General features: G+C 41.1%; 1 protein-coding gene across 2 annotated transcripts in view; it reads left to right on the forward strand.

The window, feature by feature from the left end:
- Nucleotides 1-4,430: 4,430 nt before the first annotated feature.
- The window catches only part of LOC124146914, a 160,414-nt gene continuing 138,911 nt past the window's right edge, over nt 4,431-25,933 (forward strand). For both annotated transcript variants that reach the window (XM_046517472.2, XM_046517473.2), the window contains exon 1: nt 4,431-5,378. In XM_046517472.2, coding sequence (XP_046373428.1) covers nt 5,340-5,378 — 39 coding nt within the window. In that variant the 5' untranslated portion in view covers nt 4,431-5,339. The remainder of the gene's footprint in view (nt 5,379-25,933) is intronic.

Here is a 25,933-nt window from a genome sequence, read left to right on the forward strand (position 1 = left end):
AAATAAAGGAACATGGAGGGCAGCATAGGTTTAAGTGTATTCCGACGCTGACCAGAGTGTTTTTGCTACTGGGACAATACAGATTCCGAGAATATTTCGCTGAAAATTATGTTGCTCATATCAAGCAGTTGAACTTCTCTCAATGTTTGGCTATTTGTGGATACTAGCATGTTAGCCTGTTTTCTACTGGCAATTTGCACTCGTTTCCAAGGAAACCACACACAGACTGATCTCCTGCATAGAACATAATTCCGAAAGGATCAGTTAAATTGGCATTCTTTAATGATGGTAATTCGAAGTAAATCACATTTAACAAGGTGGTTTTTTTTCAAAAACTACCCTCGTACTTGTCTGCACCGTGAACGCCACCGCCTCCGTGGGCGTGTGGTAGAGCGTTCGCCCGGAGAGCGGAAGGTCCGGGGTTCAGTCCCCGGCTGCGTCATACCAGAACGTTAAAAATGGTACCTGTTGTTACCCTGCCTGGCGCTGAAAATTTAGCGGCTAAAACAAGGACTGTCGTATGGGAATTGGTATATTGTGCCTGAGTGGGGTATTCATGTTAAACTGCAGAATGTTATCTCAGTGGGCAAGCACTATAAAATCGGCACTAGTCCGGACTAGCACAAGTAGCCACACTCACGTGCATGCACGTCGCTATATAAGTGCAATAATCTTGAATGCGACGTTAAACCCCATTTCACCTCACCCCCAACGCGTTACTCACGTACTATCTACGTATTATACACTTGCCGGTCACATTTTTCCACGTACCACCTACCCAGTATTCACGTTATATTCACTTGCTACCCACGTATTATGGAGTTACTATTCACAGATTGTACAGGTATAGTCCAAGTATAGTCAACGAATATTATATACACCTATTGCCCACGTACTATCCACGCTAAATACAAAACTATCATGGAACTATCCTCGAGGACAGCTTTTCTCTATCTGAGATGTATACACAAACTAGCAACTCTCCATCGATGATATATGCACGACGCTAGCAATGCTCTATCTACATTGAAATGCATACAAGCACCGCTCTATCTACGATGTATACATGTACTAGCCAATCTCTATCTACGATGTATACATGTACTAGCCACTCCCTATCTACGATGTATACATGTACTAGCCACTCTCTAGCTACAATGTATACATGTACTAGCCACTCTCTATCTACGATGTATACATGTACTAGCCAATCTCTATCTACGATGTATACATGTACTAGCCACTCTCTATCTACGATGTATACATGTACTAGCCACTCTCTATCTACGATGTATACATGTACTAGCCACTCTCTATCTAGGATGTATACATGTACTAGCAACTCCCTATCTACGAAGTATACACCTACTAGCCACGAGCTACCGACGATGTATATAATAAATATGAACTAGCCACTCTCTATCTACGACGTATACATGAACTAGCCGTGTTCTATCTACGATGTATACGCGTACTAACCACTCTCTATCTACGATTTATACACGAACTAGCCATGCTCTATCTACAGTGAATAAACGTATGCCAATCTCAATTTATGATGTATAAACGTAAGCCAATCTCTATCTACGATGTATACACGTACTAGCCATGCTCTGTCTACGATGTATACACGTAGAGCCTGAATACTGACAGTGTTCTCTCCAAGTACAGACCACGTTCTCTCCATGTACAGTCCACGTTCTCTCCACGTACAGTCCACCTTCTGTCCACGTACAGTCCATGTTCTCTCCACGTACAGTCCACGGTCTGTCCACGTACAGACCACGTTCTCTCCATGTACAGTCCACGTTCTCTCCAAGTACAGTCCACGTTCTCTCCAAATACAGTCCACGTTCTGTCCACGTACTGAACACTCTCTACTTCCTACGTTCATGCAATATGGACACGTTGCCCACATTTGATCCCTATACAACCAACGCACTATCCACATTTTGACACACACTGCCTTACCCAAGCATTATAACTCACATCTTCACGTACACCCAAGTACCTATACGCACAAACTAACTCAGTCGAAGTAGTCTCCAAAGAAGCATCCCTTATGCCAGCCAGCGTACGGGATGATCAGTTGGATAGCACGGAGAACTACGTTCAATTTCAAGAGAGAAAGACGCGTTTTACAAGACTAATGTGTTGCTCCAGGGAAGTCATTCCGTTTAATGGCTTCCCCCATCTCGAGGATAAAGATCTACCAGTTAGGTGAGAGTCAAGTGTACCAATGTGTTACTCCACTTTGTTGTCATACTCAAGGATGAAGAGAAACTGTTTCGGAGGCAAGTGGAGGCAAATTGAGTTGGCAGGAACAAGGTTCAGGTGTCTGGAAACCGAGATAGGAATTGAAGGGTTTATGTGAGCTGTCCCGGATTGTCAATATAGGATACGACAAACGCGTTGATTTCTGACACATGCTTTACAAGATGTCAATGACTTCACATAAAGCGTTGACTTGACAAGGGCTGATTTGAAGAATGGGACTGTACGTCGTCAGATTCATTTCCTTAGTATTTCCGTGTTAGAATTCCTGATATTGTCAGCACATAGTGATAGTGTTAGCAATTCGTGATAGTGTTAGCAATCCGCGATAGTGTTAGCAATCAGTGATTGTGTTAGCAATCCGTGATAGTGTCAGCAATCCGCGATAGTGTTAGCAATCCGTGATATTGTCAGCAATCCGTGATATTGTTAGCAATCCGTGATAGTGTCAACAATCCGTGATAGTGCTAGCAATCCGTGATAGTATTAGCAATCCGCGATAGTGTAAGCAATTCGTGATAGTGCTAGCAATCCGTGATATTGTCAGCAATCCGTGATAGTGTTAACAATCCGTGATAGTGTTAGCAATCCGTGATAGTGTCAGCAATCAGTTATAGTGTTAGCAATCCGTGATAGTGTCAGTAATCCGTTATAGTGTTAGCAATCCGTTATAGTGTTAGCAATCCGTTATAGTATCAGCAATCCGTTATAGTGTTAGCAATCCGTGATAGTGTCAGTAATCCGTGATAGTGTCAGTAATCCGTGATAGTGTTAGCAATCTGTGATAGTGTCAGTAATCCGTGATAGTGTCAGCAATCCGTGATAATGTTAGCAATCCGTGATAGTGTCAGCAATCCGTGATAGTGTCAGCAATCCGTGATAGTGTTAGCAATCCGTGATATTGTTAGCAATTCGTGATAGTGTCAACAATCCATGATAGTGCTAGCAATCCGTGATACTGTCAACAATCCGTGATAGTGCTAGCAGTCCGCGATAGTGTCAACAATCTGTGATAGTGTTAGCAGTCAGTGATAGTGTTAGCAATCCGCGGTAGTGTTAGCAATCCGCGATAGTGTCAGCAATCCGCGATTGTGTTAGCAATCCGTGATAGTGTTAGCAATCCGTGATAGTGTTAGCAATCTGTGACAGCTTTAGCAATCCGTGATAGTGTTAGCAATCCGTGATAGTGTTAGCAATCTGTGACAGCTTTAGCAATCCGTGATAGTAACGAGAGTATATATTGCTGAATGGCCCAATGGGGTAACACCAAAGAATGCATATATTGTTAATGTCCCAATTAAGAAACACCAAGGAATGCATACATATATATTGATAATGTCCAAATGAAGAAACACCAAAGAATGCATATATTGTTAATGTCCCAATTAAGAAACACCAAAGAATGCATAAATATATATTGATAATGTCCAAATGAAGAAACACCAAAGAATTCATATATTGTTAATGTCCCAATTAAGAAACACCAGGGAATGCATACATGTATATTGATAATGTCCCAATGAAGGAACACCAAAGAATGCATATATTGTTAATGTCCAAATAAAGGCACCACAACCAATGCACATATTGTTAATGTCCCAATGACGGAACACCAACGAAAGCATCAAGCTCATTAGTCGCATCATGTTTACTGACGAGATGCTCGCTGGTATATAGCCCTGCATGTATTTCCTCCTTTACCTGGGTAGCACCAAGGACAGCGCGTTTGCTCTAAAATCAGAAATCCACGGATCGAATCCAACATGGAACCCACGTAGACGTTAATAATTGGTTTCCCCCAACCAATCTTCCAAATTAAAAACCCTCGTCCCAACCCATCGCAAGCTGACTTACCATGATTGGTTCCAAAAGAGCTGAGACCGTTTTCCGGAACTAGACTTTCACAAACAATACTTCTATCACAACTGAAAATAATTGCTACCATACTGAAGAAAAGAAAGTATTTACACTCTCAAGCGTTAAGTACCTTTCTTAGATAAAATAACACTCATGACTCGTACCACTGCTCGTTTCACCTATACTATGACGTGAGATAAGCCGGTGCAGCACTATACCTAAAGACATGTGTGTTGGCCTGCTCCGTCCGTCCCATGTTGAAGGATCAATAACTAGTTGCAACACAGTCCTCTGACTGGCAGTACTGCTAGTCGCTCCGGTCCAGGCTCCGTTCATCACACGAGCCCTACGTTGCCACCGACGAACGCGAGGGATCTTGGAATCGAGTTTAATCTCTGTTGTTGAGGAGTGAACGCTGCTTGGAAGTTAGTCTTATGAAATATGTTCCTTCCTGACAGAGGAGATCTCGTTACTCTTCACCCTTCGACAGAAAGTAGGAGCTACCTTGAAGTTTCCCAAGGTGTTTCCGTAGATGTTCGCTTTGATGGTTTTAGGAAGCAGAAAAAGCGCCAAGCCTTATCAAATTTTATAACAGATTGTAAAAACACCGAGCAACGTTAGATCCAGAATTTGTCAAAACGAGGATTTAGTGAACAGGAACTGATGTGAAAATTCCCCGCTGATTCTTCTTCAGGAATTGCGGAACTGAAGCGAGCGTAAAGGTGCAGGCGCTCTCAACCTGCAAAGCAGCGAAACAAAATGTTTTGTTTTACGATTAGGTGATCAAATTACCCTCTTGGGCACACCCGCTGAGAGGAATTCTGTAGCGTCTATTTATTTGTGAAATGTATCGCACCTGTACGTGCGGATGACACGTGGAGCTTCGCAATTGTCCACCCACCCGAATATACACCAACCTACGGTCACGAAAAGTGTATATCTTAGCCGATCATCACAACATCACGTTTGTCGCTTCTTTTCAGATCGATTGTGAAGTCTGAGGTTTCCTCTTCGGTTCGAGCAGTTTCAGGGATATCGTTCATGCACAACTGTCTGATTAAGCGGCTATAGTGTTTGCAAGGATAACGGTCTTCTGTGTCCCGTGGATTAGTGCTGGATTAGTACTATGCTCGGCTACTGAGCTATCGTGGGAATGATCCACTGGAATCAGTCTTTATCGTGTGTTTGTGTGACTATACGAAGCGATAATGCCACGGTATGGAAAGAGGAAGGACAGCGCAATCAGGGTAGGTAACACGATGTTCATGATTATGTTCATGATTATGTTCATGATAATATGCTTCCAGGATACGTGAAGAGGATAACAGGGTAATTCCAGCCCTGATATACATTTCATCCGATCCTAAATATATGTGTGAATGCATCTATGTCAATACAAGATTATGTTGCAGCTTTCTTGTCATCGTGTATTATAGGACGGAGCTTCCTTCATTAACGGTCTACTTATTATTCATGCAGAATATATAGGAGTTTTTAAGTTTAATCAAATACTATATTTTCACACATGCAGGGAAATGGGGCAGCCTACGAATGGAAGTAGCTGTGTATTGATCCCCATAGCTCTAGCAGTGTCATGAAAATTCAAAATGAATGACTCTACGTGTTACCGGTCCTGTGGTATTTACAGACAATTGTTGAGCGTTAACAACTGTTACAGCTGATGAGGAGCTAGGAATTGGTGTGTGCTTGTGTCTGGGTGTTCAAGCACATATGGTCCGCCTTTAACAGGAGTTAAAGCTGAGATGTCAGATTATTTCTATAATTAAAAGATCAGAGCATGTTAATGCTGATATTCAGCACACGTGACCACGAACGTATTATTTATTAGTTGCGGGATACCATTATTTTCAATTAAAAAAATTAATGAGGATTCCTCACACAAGATCCTCATAATGAAGGCTAAGCACTTCAGCCAAAACATATTTTAATTATCTTGATTACGAAAGTACAGAGAATGAAAACAGGTTTGTTACAATGCAACCGGAAACCAATAGCTTGCTTCTACATAACACGTCTTAGTGAGTAAGCTCTATGTTGATAATAAAAAATCGATACCTAGGTTTTTCTCTCTGTAACGATGAACAATGTATCATTTCAGCCATCGATGTTGTTACGAAAGCTCAAACTCTGTCACTGAAATATTAATACAAACAAAATGTCATCGTGGATTTATTTCTTGTCTGGTAACCTGAGACCGACTATTAATAGTGCACACTCAACTCTACACTGTCTCCATATGACTGTTGACACGGATTGGATACTAACTGGTGATACAAACACTGAATATCCTATCTGTATAATTACTAAATATTTTATACGAAACGAAGCCATTCCCATTTGGTTTTTCAGGTCAAATTTTGTATTGCACACACATATATTGCAAATATGTTAATGTATTATGCATGTACGTCTATTGATCTTAAATTCACTTTTTTTCCCCTAAGATGTTTGCCCCTAAAAGATCCGGGTTAGAATTGGTCTCAACTAGCTTATATTTATAGGAAGATTTGGCTAAAGGGATCGGGTGGTCAGACTCGCTGACTTAGTTAATGCATGTCATCCTATCCAAATTTCGTAGACTGAAGCTCATGATGTCAATCACTGGACTGTCTGGTCCAGATTCGATTATGTACCAACCGTCGCCATATAGCTGTAATATTGTTGAATGCGGTGTGAACAACAAACAAACAAACACTCAGATATTTGATTGCTTGTGAGGACAGCAGATGGTAGGAATTTTACTTTAAGTTTCAATTACGTTTTAGGAACCAGATTCTCTATTTAATAGGCATTATATTTTACGTTGAATATACATCACATAATTCCTGAATATTGCTGTAATGCTTGACAGCGCAATTGTCAAAGTAAATGGAAGTATGTATCGAATTCTTTAAGCCAGTGAACAGGATAATTAGATGCATCTGCTTCCCATAAAAAAGTGGTTAATATCTGCTCCAGCAGTATGATCACAGGCGGGGAAATTATTAAGAAATTTCCCATTTCCCTGTCGCTGCTTCCACCATGTAACAGTGCAGTGTCTCAGTACGTGGGTTGAGGGGTGACGGCTAGTCGGCTCCCTAGCGGCCCTATACATGGTAGCAATATTTATTACAGTCATATTGACATGATGAATGTGAAGAAGGTGAATGAGTGAGCTGGTTCCCCGTTATTACTAACTATCACGTTCCTATAGCGGATAACCCTGTTTTTCCATGATTGATCTATCGAGAACTATATCATAGAACAACGTCTTCATAACAAGCCGAGAGAAATCGGCAGCTTGTTAAAGACATCAATCATAGAGACTTTTATGATATCTGTGACGCATACAAGATTGCATTTACGAATCTTGCGTAACATTGTTTAAATTGGGTCAGTGGAGAGTGTTAACTTCCTAGGTCAAGCTGACCCAAGACGATGACGTAGAATGCCGTCGCTGATGTCCCTTCCTTCGCTTTGCTTCATTTGTCGCTCTCACTAGAGAAGAAAATGCGTCGTCTAGATCTGGAAGGCCAATACGTCCATGATTGCCGGATTACGTCAGAGGCCCCCGCTTGTCAGTTCACCGTTTTGATGTCTGTTATGATGGTGTTCCTGACGTAGTTGTCTGTGCAGAAACCAATTCAGATAGAGAACAATCAAAGACATCGATATACATCTATTTATCACGGGGAGTATAAACATCGCCATGTTTACTTTGTGAACCGCGCAATCAGTAAAGGTACTTATGTAAGAGAGTTGTATTTAGAACGATACTTTTGTCAACAGTCCAACATTGCAATGTAGAAATAGACACAATATAATCTATTGTTGCCCAGTTTAGCCAGTTTGGTGTGCCGTACTGACGATGTTTTCATGATATAAATAAACAAACATATTCATGTCTCTCAGCTCCAGTACTTGACGATGCCATCGAGTATGTGTGTGATGAAATATTTATGTAGGAAAATGCGCATGTCACATCACTGACAACCAGTCTCGTGTACACTTGTGTGATAATGAATAGTTTGCCTTTTTTGTTTAACTTTTTGTTGTCATTTTTTAAATCTCATGCGTACGTTTACATTATTGAACGAAATCGATGCTTTGTACCAGATCAACACTTGGTTGGATCTCTTATCAGAGACCTTGTGTTTTGACACCAAAATAATGGCACCATGGGTTGAGGTTGAATGAAGAAATGGTAACCCGCCCTTGGCTTACTTCCTCTTGACACGACAGATATGAAAAAGCTGATTTTTTATAAAAAAATATGACTATAGATAGACCGGCGTGACGTCGGTGAGTATTCTTGTCCCGTTTACGTCAATGACATCGATATGATTCAAGACAGGACCAACGTGCAGCGCGGACCTCCTGGCTATGTGTTATAAAGCCCTGCATAGCCAATGTCCCTCGTATAGAAGCAAGTGGTCTTCTGGTGTCAAATCACTTAATGATAGACACTTAATGATGCTAATAGTGTGTTTCTGTGGCAAGGGATGACGATAGATGTTTGTAAGTAAACCTACCGGTCGGTGTACGAATGATTCATGCATGATGGTCGCCACAAGCAACTGCCTGGCATTCGATGATGTCAATGCTGTTCCCAATGGCATGAACTCACCATGGACTGCAAACATCTTAATGTGGTTAAAGAGGCAGAGAGCGGATCTGATATATCAAGCAGGTTGTCTGGCAGAATGTGACTCAGTTGAAACAACAGTGCAGTAATTTGCAGTGTTTGCAGTAATTGAAGGATGTGTGGAATCGAACACAGAACTAACAGAACATTAGAGTTTTTACACTTTTATAACAGAATAGCATCACTCATTCTGACGACATTGATCTCACTTCAATAAAAGTCTAAAATACCACGTTTACGTGATGAAGGAATCCTGCATATTCTTCTTCATAAGCATAAGTTAGGTAAGGTGAAATGGGGTTTAACGTCGCGTCCAAGATCATTGCACTTATATCGCCACGTAAATGCACGTGAGTGTGTGTGTGTGTGGCTGCTTGTACTAGTTCGGACTGATGCCGATTTATAGTGCTCGCCCATTGAGATACCATGCCGCAGTTTAACATAAATAACACACTCAGACACAATATACTGGCTCCGAGCCAACCTGTCCTTGTTTAAGCCCCTTAATACCGAGCGCCAGACAGGGTAACAACAAGTACCATCTTTTAACGTCTGTTGGTATGACGCGGCCGGGGATCGGACCCCAGACCTTCTGATGTCCGGGCGGACGCTCTACCACGAGACCACGGAGGCGGTCAATGAGCAATAGTAATGTTTCACATCATGTGTTGTTAGGAAACAAACGAAGCAATGGAGAGGCTACTCAATTACCTGTTGCCAAGGAACAATGTCAAAACATGATATCAGGTAATACATTACAGTTTCTGTATTTCAGTATAAGCATTTTACTTGTGGATAGAAAACATGCGTATGATAAGCGGTGCTCAACCTTTCCAGGTACATATATAATCCCTTTAATATTTTACTGCTAGTTTTGTCAAGGTTCAGAGCTGACAAGTTCATATTTTAACAATGGGTTATTACTCGACAAAGAAGTCCATATGTTGATGATGAGGTCTGAAAGAAAAATGTGTTTTTAGGTTGAGACGTTGTATGACCATACTTTTTGGAATGTTGACATTGTGAAAGGAAACTAATGGTTGATAATGTGGGTACAGGGGTGGTAAATGACAATTTGAATCGTATTTGTGGCTAAATGGATGAAAGGTGAGTGAGTTTGGTTTTACGCCGCTTTTAGCAATATTCCAGCAATATCACGGCACCACAAATTACACCACAAATGGGCGTCGCACATTGTACCCATGTCGGGAATCGAACCCGGGTCTTCGGCGTGACGAGCGAACGCTTTAACCACAAGGCTACCCGACCGCCCCAAATGGATGAAGAACAACCTGAGTCTTGATACTTTTGTGTGTTGACGCGTACGGAGTTAAAGCAACTTCGACAATAGGCTTATGTGTAGCAGATGGTGAATGGTCTATGTTCATTTTTTTTAACATCAATACGTTGAATGCTTTAGAAAGTACATTGATGTCCGGCAACACTATGATGCAGCAATCACCAAAGCTCCACCTAAAAAAACTTCATCATAACAGAAGCTTTGTTTATGACATACAAGGAATTTATATTCATATCTTTCTGCTTTAATGCTGCAATTTTACAACACCGGACTATGAAACCTGCATATTATAGAGATTCTGGGGCTATGGGAAGTCTCGCGTACATGCTCGACTGCAATCATGCTTTATTTTTGTCGCATTCGTCCGTAACACAATCTCCACTCAGTTTTGTTTATTACCATGTAATCTTCTGTTCTCGCTACACCGTTTGCCTGCTCCCATTATTTGAAGCAGATCATTAAGATGCCTGATGACAAGCAGCTATCAGCACTATAGCGCCATAATAACGTACACAAACCAGCCGGGGGCATCTTGGCGAGAAACATCCTGGAGATAACTAACAACGCGATCTGTACAATTGATAACCAGGCTTGTGTCAGTACCATTAATTTACTTATTAGAAGATTGTTGTCAGTTGAGTAGAGTATTTATGACGTATATTTTATCTTAAGGGGATTTTAGTACCAATATAGACAAGGGTGTCGGGAAACCTTTGTGATTTATTTGCACTCATAAAAGAGTCGGTTCGACTTCTTCATACGTACAATATGTATAGCCCTTTCTTGGAGTGTCCTAGCGTGATACTGCAAGAATTATGCTCAATCGTCTTCATCAGTTTAATATGTTGGGTTCATATTCTTAAGGAGCTGTGCAGAGTTACGTCCCTTGGGCACGGAAAATATCTATGATTTTGGGTTCGAATCCCGGTTCGCTCCGATTATGTTTCTAGGTTTGTCAGCACCATACTCGTGCTTGTCAGTTTCACCGTAGTGGTAAACGTCTGTGGCATGCATCTTTCTGGCTTTCCTCCCACATTAAGGTGACGCGCCATGATATAACTGGAATACTGTTTAAAAGCGGCGTTAAACCCAATTCACTCACTCACTCTGCTTAACGACATATGTAAAAAGGAAAGGGGGAGGGAAATCTAACTATCATATATGACCGTTCATTTAAAAATCACTTTTTATACATAATACCTAGCAACCTGTATATCGTGACCGTCATTTAAAGGATAATTTTATAGTGCATTTTTAACTCTAGTCATTCATTTCACATTTCATTTCTCCGTCATTGGATTAATTTTCTGCGAAGTTTTAGGGAAACAGGCGTTAAACATACCTTGGAAAACATCGGCTGGCTGTTGGCTGATAACGAGCACCTATCTGGGATGAGTATCGGTGCTTCCAGCGTCTCAAGTTGCCACAGTAACGCTGTTAGATACTGAATCTATTAGTAATGAGAGAATTTCAGAAGCAAATTAATATATAAACTGTATTATCAATTTCATTCCATCGGCCTTCATCTGTGAAATTTGCTGTAACATATTTGATTATCTATGGCGGTTAGAGGTTGGATATTTACATAAACGAGCGAACGACGAAGTTAGTAGAGTTAGAATGGATAAATGCATCCATGGTCCCAGAAATGTAAACACTCAGTTTACATGTAGGGGTGTATTTAATAAATTAAAACGCTATAGTTTCGCAACAAATGACATCTGGAGAGTTATGATGGAATTATTTTGTAATTTTTTTTCTGTGCACTTTTGATTTGAGTTTAGTACCATCATGATTCATAGTGGTCACATGGCTACTCCAGAGACAATAATATCGTATTTGTACTGCCAATCAGAACTGAAACAATTATACAGTAAATAAGACGTTACAGTAATGATGTTTGGACTACCGCGCGGTAGTGTCTGTTGTGTCTGATTGTAGTGTCTGATTATAATGTCCGATTGTAGTCTCTCGTAGTGTCTGATTGTAATGTCTGATTGTAATGTCCGATTGTAGTCTCTCGTAGTGTCTGATTGTAATGTCTGATTGTAGTGTATGATTGTAGTGTCTGATTGTGGTCTCTCGTAGTGTCTGATTTTAGTATCTGATTGAAATGTCTGATTGTAGTGTTTGATTGTAGTGTATGATTGTAGTCTCTCGTAGTCTCTGATTGTAATGTCTCATTTGTAGTGTTTGATTGTAGTGTCTGAATGTAGTCTCTCGTAGTGTCTGATTCTAGTGTCTGATTGTAGTGTCTGATTGTAGTGTTTGATTGTAGTGTATAATTGTAGTCTCTCGTAGTCTCTGATTGTAATGTCTGATTTGTAGTGTTTGATTGTAGTGTCTGAATGTAGTCTCTCGTAGTGTCTGATTGTGGTGTCTGATTGTAGTGTCTGATTTAGTATCTGATTGTAATATCTGAAAGTAGTCTTTCATTGTTGTAGTGTCTTATTGTAGCGTCTGGTTGTAGTTGTAATTGTAGTGTCTGATTAATGCCTGGTTGTAGTGTCTGATTGTAGTGCCTGATTGCAATGTCTGAAAGTAGTCTCTGATTGTAGTGTTTGATTTGTAATGTATGCTTGTAGCGTCTGATTGTAGTGCCTGATTGCAGTGTCTGGTTGTAATGTCTGATTGTAGTCACTGATTTTAGTCTCCGATTGTAGTGTCTGGTTGCAAGATATGAATATAGTGTCTGATTGTAATGTCCTAGTATAGTCTGATCTCTGACTGTAGAGTCTGTATTGTATTGTTGGAGCCTATGACTATAGTGACTGATGATCTCTGTCTAAAGTGATACTTATTTATTTTGTACACTATATTAAGCACCATGTTAAGCAGGTTACTGTGAATCCAGTGTTCGTATCTCCAAAGGAAGATGACACGTCCATCAGTCTATAGGACCCCCAACATCTCATTGAGATGCATGCATTATGTCATGACATGACAGTATCACATGGTCATATTTTAAAGAATAGCCTACGAGCTACGAGCATTACAGATTATGTCCCAAGTGAAATGAAGTGAATCTTGTCGAGGGAATTAAAACGTTTATGTTTAAAACATAGTATCTGTATTTCCGAGTGTCGACTAGGTTAATTAATTCGTCCAAATTCATCCTATTAGTTCATCTCTTCCAAATCATGTCAGTTTTCATGAACTGTAAAACAGATGACCTTTTAGCTATTACAATATCCATCCGCATGTAAAAGGTCGCTCACGCACAAACCTTTTCACTTACGTTTATTTACGAGGCTGATCGGCGCAAAGGTCTCTAAATAATGCAATCGCAAATAAACAAGACACGGAACTGTGAATGATTCTGTTTGACCAGACATTGACCAAACACTGGATGATGATATATGACAAAGAAATCACCCTGACTATTATCGTATCACTGAAACTAGAACTGACAAGATTTGTCGACCACCAAAGCAAACGCCTTTGGTCGTGGATTTTGGACAGGTTGCTATCAGTGTGTATTATATTACATTTAAAAAAACTGACGTCTAAAGACTGTGTCACAATCAATGAAGAACGGTGAATAATTAACACTCGTATTATTCGTTATTAATATAAAAAGAACTTTCTTCGGGAGAAAACTGAGATTTGTTATTGAATTAATACAACGTCTTCCTCGTTATGAATGTGACCTGACGTGACCATATTTGGACAGCCTAACAGCTGATAGGTGACAGGCAACGTTTTGTATAGGGAAACTGGCAAATATTTACATTAGAGGAAAAAAAACATTCAAAGATTGTCGTTTAATTTCAGATAATGGGATGCACTATTGTTTTGACTACTGTATTAATTCAACAAGGTTTCACGGAACGCGTCACCAAAACAGTAGATCGTTTGTGGCAGTAGAAAGACACTTCCGGTCAGATAACGCGCGTCTAATTCGACGGACAAGGGGAAGCCATCTCAGCTTGTTTGTTTACACTCTGTCGATGACTATATCTATGATTCGGTGTTGTTTGTAAACATTAACATGAAAAAAGATAAATACAGAAACAATATTTGTGATTAATATCTTATCTGAGCTCAGGAAAATTTTCAAGAAGAGTAAATATGTTTTTTTTTAGTCATTACGTTAATCTCGGGTCTTGGCTATCGGCGTAGGGATTGTGGTCTGTTTGTAGAGTTGTGAATGAATGAAAAGTAGTGCCGTCGTTACTTCTAGGTCAATTTAATTACGTAATTTAAAATTGAGTCAATAACAAATTGCTGGAAAGTGAGAAATTCAGAAAGTATCGAATGTTTAACTCATCCCAATCGCTCTCCTATTTGAGTAATCATTAACGGTAATTACTCGTAAAATTAAACATCCACAAAGAGTACACAATTAACCGTTAGCCAGGGTGGAGTCACCACGCCCCAAATAATGAGGGGAAAATTAGTCATCAACGTTTTTTCATGATCTGTATACTGCTTAAAAGATGACATGATGTTATTTCCAGAGATATCGATGTCTCCCACACTATTAGTGACAATGTCGGACGTATTTTTCCAATCATTGTGTACAGCAAACGCTGGTAATACATTTCGAGCACTCCAGAAACCAATGATTGTGGGTTCGAATTCCGGTTCCCCCCGATTATGTTTCTAGGTTTGTCAGCCGTGCTCGTGGGGTTCACCGAAGTGGTACACGTCTGAGACCTGCGTCACTTCAGGCTTTCCTCCCACATAAAGCTGACATGCTGTGATATAACCGGAATGGTGTTAACAGCGACGTTAAATCGAACTCCCTACTCACTCACTCACTCTCACTCACTCACAATACACTTCAAAATTATTTTATTTTCTGTGATATATTTCTGTCTATATTTCGCGCTCGAAATACTTTTATATATAAAATACATATATGTGATTGCCAATTGCACTGTGGGGCATTCGTTTTGACATTATTGTCCCAGAACTGACATGAACAATATCTATGCTTTGATAAACGTTTGACCGTTTTGAAGTCTCTGGCCACGAATTGTGAGTCACTTTGGGCATTGCGATTGGCCAGCCATGTTTGACTGACGGGAGGCGACAGGTTAATTCTCAAAGACACGTCAGAGATGGACCTCATCAACGTCAACCTTTTTATGTCCTAAAACAGATCCTTTTAAGAGACCAAGTTGCCAGCGTTGTAAACACATTCCGAAATGACAACAGACTCTAACATTTAAATCAGAATCATGCAAAAGTGAGTGTGCCATTATCACGATAATGCCATGCTCAATCTCGGAACCCCTCTGGGCAATAAACAGTCGACGTTTATCACAAGTCATACTGCACCAGCTGAGAACATGTTAAAAACGACGGAGCTGACACTTGAGCTTCTACGTCTATCTTGACGTCTCATCATCTCGTGCAATAACGCCCTGTCTTGCATACGTAATAGTCTAGGTGTCATGCCAAGGTCTCCCAGCCAAAATATAGATAAACGTTTGTGTTAAAGTCAATGTTCAATTTACATTACTCTCCTGCTCCTCTATCATTGTAAAGCAAGACCGGTGATGGCAATATGTTTATAAGGTACAATGCACCGTGCTTGAAAGAAGACCTAATGCTTGGGTTTCTTCGAAGCGGTTTTAATGGCGATTGGCTATTGTCTCCTCCGCGACTGTTGACCCGCTGTAGAGGTTGCTCCCAAGCCATGTTGTCAAGGATGCCGTTTCTATCTAGAGGAATGAGTTGTCTAGACGAGTTGCTCCAATTTCTCTGCAGCATCTCTATACAAGAGAAGTAGATTTCATTCTAGCCTTACCGCCGACGAGTTTCATCGTCGAGTGCATTTTCAATCATAATACTAGCTTATTCGGTCGTTTTACTGCTTGGAGATCGATTTCAGATTTACTGAATATCACGGATATTGCTCGTTGTGGTCATCAATTGTCGTAAACTGAACTCAACGTTTGTTAGTCCTATCGTTTATGTTGGTTATAAAAATGACACATTGCTGAAGAAGGGAAGCACAGGGACCGTTGAGATAGTACTTGGATTCTATAAGCTGGCAATTGTAAGCTAGCGATTGTTGTTCGTCTGCCTCCATGATTGAACCGTCTATAATTAAGGCGGTGGGGCAGCCCAGTGGTTAAAACGCTCACATGGAAGACTGAGGTCCATTCTTCACACGGGTATGATGTCAGAAGATTGTGGTCTTGGTATTGCTGGAATAATGTTTTGTGCGGATTAAAACCTCAATTCACGGACTCTTACATATTACTGCAGTCTGTCAGTTGTCGTTTCTGGTTTAGGCCATCCAGAGGTTGACATCATGAACAAGCTCCACCGACAGGGTACGATGGCACGCGATCAACCGGACATACATTGTGACCGTCCTTCCGATCAACAATCCCACATCACTAACAAAAATAGAGTACTTGGGGGGGCTATTGTAAAGGTCGGTGGTTCGATCCCCTGTCCACGTCATACCAAATAAAAAGTTAAAAGATGGTACTTGTTGTTACCCTGCCTGGCGGTCTGTATTGAGGGATTAAAACAAGGACTGGTCTGTCGAGTAACCCATTGTTGAAATATGAGCTTGTAACCTCAGAACCTTGACAAAACTAGCAGAAATATATTTAAGGGATCATATATATACCTGAAAAGTTTCAGCAGCGCTTATGATATGCATGCGTTTTTTACATAATTATGTAAATGGCTTATATTGAAATACAGAGACCGTTATGTATTATCTTATATCATGTTTTGACAATGTTCCTTGGCAACAGGTAATTGAGTTGCCTTTCCGTTGCTTCGTTTGTTTCCTAACAACACATGATGTGAAACATTACTATTGCTCAATGACCGCCTCCGTGCTCTCGTGGTAGAGCGTCCGCCCGGAGAGCAGAAGGTTCGGGTTTCGATGCGCGGCCGCGTCTTACCAAAAGACGTTAAAAGACGGTATTTGTTATTACCCTGTCTGGCGGTCGGCATTATGAGGCTAAAACAAGGCCTGGCCGGCTCGGAGTCAGTATACTGTGTCTGAGTGTGGTATTCATGTTAAACTGCGGCATGGTATCTCAGTGGGCTAGCATTATACAAGTGGCATAAGTCGAGAATAGCACGCACACACGATACACACTCGACACACACACACACTGCTATCACTGCAAAAGACTTGAACGTGACCTTAAACTCCAAATAACCTCAACTCTCTGATTGTAACCACGGAGACCGTTATTTATTGGGCTGTTTCATGACATACTTCCCTACAAATGACGTTATATTGACAGTAAATGTTTATAGGTGAGGTGAGGTGATATCATGCATATATACTTCCTGATACTCACCTAGATTGTGGATTCGTTGTCACATACGGGGATCATACACTAAGCCATGAGTGACGGGATGCTGGCAAGATACTGCTTTACTAGTGTGTGAATGGCATGGGTTGCCCTCGACTATTTGTGAGTGAGTTTTACACTATTTTATCAATATTCCGACAATATCCCGGCAGGGGGCACCTGAAAAGGGTTTCACAAACTGTACCCATGTGGGAAAAGGAAACCGGGGTTTGGGCGTGACGAGCAAATGCTGAACCACTCAACTACCCTATCGCCGTGTTTGTTCAGGTGAACACTTGACTTGCCTGTGCATGTGTTTGTGACGGATGTCACCAGTGGGGCAAGATGAACTCTACGCTCATGTTTTCGCGAACTCTTAGAATCCTCATTGTTAGACTTGTAGCATATTTTCCTTGTTTGTTCAGGTTAACACTTGACTTGCCGCTGCACGCGTTTGTGATGTATGGCATCGGATGGCAGGGTACGCTCATCTTTTTGTGAACACCTTGTATCTTCACAATTTGATAGTGATTCATACACATTTGATTGTGATATAGTACGCATTGTGGAATGGACACTGTTTAAAGAGATTTCCTATTATTATAGAAATGTGTTTGTCTCTTCATTTGAGCTTTCTCCACAGGTGTTAGGGAGGAGATGTCTTAAAAACGTGAATGAACATTATACATGACTAATGTATAGCAGTGAACGTAGTGTATAGAACGTTCACACAATGTCATAACAATTGCCATTTTCAGTATACACGAGCGTTAAATGACATGTTTGATGAATACAGTTTGTGAGTGAGTGAGTGAGTTGGGTTTAACGCCACTTTTAACAGTATTCCAGTGATATCGAGGCGTGTCAGCTTAATGTGGGAGGAAAGCCCGAAGTGATGCAGGTCTCAGACGTTTACCACTTCGGTGAAACCCACGAGCACGGGTATGGTGCGGACAAACCTTGAAACATAATCGGGGCGAACCGGGATTCGGACCCACAATCATAGGTTTCTGGCGTGCCCAAGGGACGCAACTCTGCACCTTAGACGACTGGACAGCCCGTGCCCCCTACAGTTTGTGTCTTTGTCAAACACATTTGAAATATGTAGATTACGAAATGAGTACCGTTTGACACCATTTATATAACGACGACTGTTTCCACTGCACAATATACCAACGATATGATGGTGGCGTGAAAATATAATCGAATCTGGAGCATAAAAACAGTGATTGATATCATGAGCACCGCCCACACCGTGACACGCTGACTTGCCTAACCACCCGAACCATTTGGTCGCCTCTTATGACCAGCATTGGTTGCTGGGACGAATTCTAAACCCCGGGGCTTATATTGTAAGAATAAAGAGGAGTAGTAGTTACTTTATACAGCGAAACCCTGTTAATCGGGACTTACCGTTGCCAGTGATATCGTCCGGATTAATAGATTTACGGATTCGCGGATCAGGAGTAATCCGTAATGTATGTTTAGTTATTAAACTGTTCCTAAAGATAATCGTCCGGAAGGTTAAGCGTCGAGATTAACGAGGTCCGGATTAACGAGGTTTCACTGTATAGACATGCTACTTTGGTCAACATGTAAAAATATGAAATTAACTGAAGCCTGGTTAACGGAACTTGCCCTAAAGCATCCGTTATTGTTCTGTTATTCCATGCCGCTAGGCACGCTCACATCTACTTTAATGAATTGTAACAATACCAAAGCTCAAAGACTCACGCACACTATCCTCTTATTACAATATTTCTAAGACATGGTTATGCGTGTTCCAGAACATCTTTCCAAACCTTAACACTAATTACTTCTAAAAACATGTTACGTTAAATGGGAACCCGGAATTCCAAATGTCGCTAATGCATTTCCAAGAAACACACAATATCTCGTTTGTATAGTTTGTATTTGTTCTGATTGATGCATTACAGTTAATATCTTGATTACCGGAGAGATGTAAATGGAGAAATAAATCCTTAGTTAAAAAATGAGAGCTGCTCTTTACTTGAAATGTTATTGAGTCGGACAAAATCTTCTGAAGATTCATGCTATTTGCATGCAATGTCCTTGTAATTTGACGTTTGGGTGGCTTTGTTGTTAATGGCAAATGCTCGTCACGTGGTTTTGATTTCCCAAATGGGTACAATGTGTGAAACCCTTTTTTTGTCAGTCCTCGCCGCTGGAATATTTCTGAAAACAGCGTAAAACCACACATGCTCACTTACCATTCCAAACACTCCCTAACATTTGTCATATATAAGTCCATTCATGTTCAGAACTCGAGGGGTAGGATAGCCAGATGGTTGATGCGTTTGCCCGCCTCGCCGATTACCGTCTCGAATCCCCAAATGGTACAGATTGTAAAGCCTTGTCTTGGCATCCCTCGCACTTCCATGATATTGGAACATTGCTTAATGCGACGTAGAAGCTATTTCACCTCTTTGTGTTTATTAATTTCATCACCTTGTCCCTATTATTTACCTAAATGACATAAAATACCAATCTCTATATATCTCCCAGTATCTCTATATACGTTTGTTTTAGAGAAAGTAATGGCTTTGCGTAAAGGATATAATGTAAAAGTAAAAAGTAAAAATCAAAAATGCAGTACACTACAGAGAACAGTGATGGCATGTCTGATAATAACTTGCCCTATGAAAAAATGTATTTTAATTCAAAACGTCAACGACCGCCTCCGTGGTCTAATGGTAGAGCGTCCGCCCGGAGAGCGGAAGGTCCGGGGTTCGATCCCCGGCCGCGTCATACCAAAAGACGTTAAAAGATGGTACTTGTTGTTACCCTGTCTGGCGCTCGGCATTAAGGGGCTAAAACAAGGACTGGTCGGCTCGGAGTCAGTATACTGTGTCTGAATGGGGTAATCGTGTTAAACTGCGGCATGGTATCTCAGTGGGCTAGCTCTATAAATCGGCATCAGTCCGGACTAGTACAAGCAGCCACACACACACATATACACGTGCATGCACGTCGCTATATAAGTGCAATAATCTTGGACGCGACGTTAAACCCAATTTCACCTCACCTCAAAACGTCAACGATAGAGAAACTATTTCGAATATCTGCCGGAACAGATTCCATAGGAGGTAAAGGCAAAATAGTGATGCTAATTATTAAATTGATCAAACCAATTGCGTCCTGCCCTACTGGTGGCACTGTCTCACGTTATTGTCATTAAAGAAAGTTAGTGCCTGTCAGTGAGGTGTAAAAACCATGTAATGTCATATCCTCGGATAGCATCGTACACCATGGAGGCAAGCGAGGTGTAACATTTAGTACTTTCCTCTAACAGTTCTGGAACGACTTCACGTAAATGACTTAATACATGTGAGGAGCATCTCTTAAAACCTCCTTACCATTCTCAGCATCATGATGTCACTCCTCTTCATTATCCCGCTAAATTGCAAACTATCAGTGTCCGCATCCCCAGAGAGAGAGGTAAATAGGTGTCTAGTTGACTGTAATTGATCATAATTATCGGTATCAAGTCATTTACTGAAATTCAATTAAGCAATCACGTCACAAAAGTATCTTCCTTTACTAAGGTAACATAATTAAAGCCACTTTGGTATTTATCCGGGCGGTGGGTTAGCCTAGTGGTTAAAGCGTTCGCTGGTCACGCCAAAGACCCGGCTTCGATTCCCCACACGGGCACAATGTGCGAAATCTGTTCGTAATTTCCCTCGCGTGATAGTTCTGGAATATTGCTAAAAGTTGAGTAAAACCATACTCACTCACTGGTATTTATTTTGTAGTCTCCAGAACGTCGTATATGAAGGAGCCGATACAATGTTGATAGGATGTTCAAAAAGGATGCGAAGTATATAATATGTTGACTGGCATGTATGACATGGTTGTGTCATGTCTTATCGTACCACAACGTCATGGAACGTTGCTCTCACAATGACCATACTGGTTCAGATTCTATAAGAAATACGCCACCATGAAGTCCGCTATAGATGTCATGCCCCGCGATTTAAAAGAAATTCATTCTCTACGGGAGTTGGTTGAAAGGTTTTCACCCTGACTGCGATGGATGCGTTGATGGTGATGGTTGCTAATTAATTTTAAACTTAATCTCCTCCGAGGTCCACACACTTAAGCCAAGGATGCTGGAGTGCCTGGATCCCACTGGTGTAGACTGTTTCCCCCTGGTGGCTTAAAAAGTACCCCAGAGCAGAAATGATGTCATCATAATTAGCACAATGCTTGCAAGGCCCTTTTATCTTCAAGTTTGTAAAAAGGTGGAAATCTGACGGTGCCATATCTCTTCAGCGGGTTATCCAATACGTTTAGCCTTGATATTCTCAAGCAGCTGACTGAGCAGATTAGCGTAATATTGTCCATTAATGGTCAGACCTTTTGAGAGGTAGTCCAACAATAGGATTCCTTTGTAACCACAGCAAACCGAGGCCATGATTTTGTCAGTTGATGGAACAGACTTGGCCTTCTTCGTCGAAGGAGACGTTAGATGTGACCACTGTTGTGGCAATTGTTCAGTCTCTCTAGATGATCGTGGTGAACCCAAAACTCATCCATGGTTACAATTCAGCCAACAAAATACCCTTCAAAACGACGTAAAGTCTCACGAGAGATGATGAACCTGAAGCCTTGGGAACCAGCTTTGCCAAACCTTTGTCATGGCCAGCGCATTCCTCAGAATGTTCTCAGCTCTCTACTGAGATTCGCTTACTGTATTGGTATGGGAAGTTTGATGATTTATGGATCATCCAGAATCCTATCATGAATTTTATCAACAGTTTCCTTAGTGGTGGCAGTTGACGGTTTTCCTGATCTTGGATCATCTTCGAGTCTCTCTCTCCTCCCCTCCTGAACTCAACTGCCCAAGTCTTAACAGGCAGGGACAAAGGAAGAAGCATCATATCATAACGTTGGCACCATTTCCGCATGGATGACTGTTGGAGTTGGCCTTTTCAGTTGGCGATATTGACCATTTTCAACAACAGAGAATACCTAGTCACTTTGATGCTTGCAGAAATATGCTGCCTTGTTGTGCATTTGGTTCAAAGGCAGCCTATAAACATGGAAAGTATTATTCTCGAAACATACAAACTGATAAGGGGGCACTGTGCATCCTTTGGTGATAGGCTCAGAATTTTTCAGCCACACACTTACAAAATATATGTCAACGTCGTAAAAATGTAAAAGGGCTTGAAAAACGTTCATGCTGATGCAATGTTTTTGATTAAATCAGACACTGCATGAAAGGATACTTCATTTAATATATGGTCACAAGTCAGATGTACACTTTCCGTTCAATCACATATCAGTATCACTATCACTATCAAGTCTGGTGCAGGATCCCAGTCCAACCTCGTTCCGCCCTATATCAACGGTGACTACTGAAATCCCTAGTGCCTGGGAAACAAACAATTAGGTTGGGTCTGTGCTTTGCCACCGATGGGGCAGAAACACGCTAGGTAAAGCTGAATCACCAAGGCCAGGCTGCGATAGTGACTGTCAGCTAGCCCATATAATGCAAGAGCCGTTTCATCTCTAACTGAATAAGTGCATTATCTATTATATATGAATGGTTGTTCTCTCTGATATGGTGATATCATTGATGACTCGGGGGAAGTGTCCTTTGACAAGTCAAAAAAGAAATGGCGGTCAGACAGTTTAGAGGACGCTGCACCCATCACAAGAAAATTATTCTGTCCTTAAGTGCTACAGCCTCATTCAGCTGCTGCTCTTGTATTGAATGATCATACATCAAGATGCCCATTATCAGAAGCTTACAAAAACAAAGTTTTTTCCTTTCCCTTACTAGGACTCAGCAATTTTAAACATACTCTCAATGGGGGTATGGACAAGGGATTTGTTTTGTTGTTTTGTTGTTTAACGCCGCATTCAGCAATATGTCTGTAAATAATCGAGTATGTACCAGACAATCCAGTGATTGATATTATGAGCATATATCCACGCAATTGGGATACGATGACATGCATCAACCAAGTCAGCGTGCCTGACCATCCGTCAGTTATGACAAGCATAGTCTCCTTTTACGGCAAGCATGGGTTGCTGAAGATTTATTCTACCCCGGATCTTCACGTGTCCATAGACAAGGGAAGGAAATATAACACTAGCGTTGATATGCGGACAATCATAACATTGGATGTGTGTGTGTGTGTGTGTGTGTGTGTGTGTGTGTGTGTGTGTGTGTGTGGAGCAGATGCTGAAATTAGTTTATTTTCAGGACACCCGTAGGTTTCACCAAACATCTAAGGCCTGCATCACTTCAAGCTGACACGTCGTAACATAACCGTGGCGTTAAACCCACTCACTCACTCACTCACTCAGCATGTCCGTTGAACAATTAATCTTGGTGGACAACCCCTATTAAGGACACGTTATATCCTGGAATATCAAATGGCCGGTCCTTCTCCTAGCCTATACAATATATGACCCGTTTCATCTCTAACTGAATAAATGTATTATCTACTATATCTGCATGGTTGTGCTCCCGTGATAAACTTTGATGACTCTAGGGAGGCGACCTGAGGCTAGTCACAAAAGAAATGTTCATCAGACAGCTTCAGATGAGGCTGCTGCACCCATCACAAGAAATTCCGTTCCGCCATCGATTGTAACAGCCCGATTCAGCTCTCGTGCCTTGTTACATAGAAACTAGTTGTATATTGCAAGGGTAGCTTCAGTCGTGTAGGTCAGACCTCTGTCTGTTATATTCTTTAAGAACACGCTCGTTGTGCCGCAAAACAGTCAGTTTACGTTTAGATTATTTTTAATCCCCGAATCACGTGACCAGGCCGCGTGGCTTATAGAACTACTCCGCCATGTTGTTTCGCAACAGATATTGTGTAACGGAAATGCCATAGCCACAAAACTGAAACTGCCGAATTGACTCCCTGATGTAACATCCGATCTGCGAAGAAATACGCCATCCTTTTGACGTGTAAGGCTTCAGTGAAATAATATATAATACCAATATCATTGAGTTTATGTAGGAATAACCGTCCGTTACAACTACGGTGTCTGGTGCTAAATATTGTTAAACCTCCTTAACGCGAATCCCTTGGGTATCACTAAACATCGAGTTATCCGAATTTCGAGACAAGCGGTGTTTCCATGTGTCCATGTCTCTGAAAATATATTTTTTTTATCGAAAACATTTGACTCCATTTAAATTGAAAAGGAGCCCGGTCGGGCGGGTAGCCTAGTGGTTAAGGCGTTCGCTCGTCACGCCGAAGATCCGAGTTCCATCCCCGACATGAGTACAATGTGTAAAGCCCATTTCTGGTGACCCCCGCCGGGATATTGCTGGAATATTGCTAAAAGCGGCGTAAAACCAAACTCAGTCACGTACTATAAGTGAGAGCTACATGTACTTAGATTGGGGTAATTCTGTAACTAATCTCACCCACATTGAGTCAAATTTAGACGAATGCAGCCAATGAACTTTAATTAGAGGCCAAACCTGTTCCATGAGTGAGTGGGTATGGTGTAACGCCGATTTTAGCAATTTTCCAGCAATATCACAACGGGGGAAACCAGGAATGGACTTAACACATTGTTCCCATGTGTGGAATCGAACTGGGCCTTCGGCGTGACGACAGAACGCTTTACCCCACCGCCCCGAGGGGCCAAACCTAATCACGACGTTACCTGTACTTTAACATCTTTCATAATATCAGTCAGAGGTTAACTATCGTAGTCCCTTGGGTGTATGTGGGCCTACGATGACATACATAGAAATCGATGTCGACGATAGGGTATCCCCTTCTTAATGGTTATTAACAGAGACATTTTATGCCCCAGGCTAATTGTACAGCCAATGAATGATGTGATACTAACGAACAAGTGAATTAAACTGGAATGTCAATACTACCGATGATTCGTTAATCAATAAACGTGTTGCTCGGGATGAATTTATTGAAACCGCACCATCCTAATGAACGGGGTTTCACGGCATTTGTATTGACAGTAAAGATGTCCCCATCCGGAAATGTGACTTACAACTTACAGTTAACTACGGTTATAACGAACTCAAAGGGACCACTAATTTTAGTTCGTAATAACGGTAGTTCGGTTTAAGCATATATAAAGCATATATGCAACGAATGGCCGAGACTAAAAAATAAGTTCGTTATATCGGTCAGTTCGTTATAAGCGTGTTCGTTATAAACGTAGTTTACCGTACTTCAAATATGCGGGACGATGCTCTGTATTTATTAATGTATCTCGTGGTCCTGTTTTTTTCAAGTGCAAAAAGAGCACCGACTAAATATACAGGTATAGTTCCGTACACATCGCCACATCAGCATTATCTGTCATGAGGCAATTGAGATAAGATTAATACATTTTTGGCATTTATACTTGGTAGTTATCAGGCAATTTCATAGTCAAGCCATATCTCCAAGATAGAAACTTGGATCGTAATGTTAACGTATATATCGTAAAAAAATATTGACAAGGTTCAAGGTCCAGATTCGCAAAGTGTCTTTAGTGTCACACCTGTCGCACGTGTATATTGACTCGTGAAGATCCGGGTAGAATAGGTCTTCAGCAACTCATGCT

This window comes from Haliotis rufescens, unplaced genomic scaffold, assembly GCF_023055435.1.
Source record: "Haliotis rufescens isolate VD_foot unplaced genomic scaffold, xgHalRufe1.0.p SCAF_85, whole genome shotgun sequence".
In the NCBI taxonomy this organism is placed as follows: domain Eukaryota; kingdom Metazoa; phylum Mollusca; class Gastropoda; order Lepetellida; family Haliotidae; genus Haliotis; species Haliotis rufescens.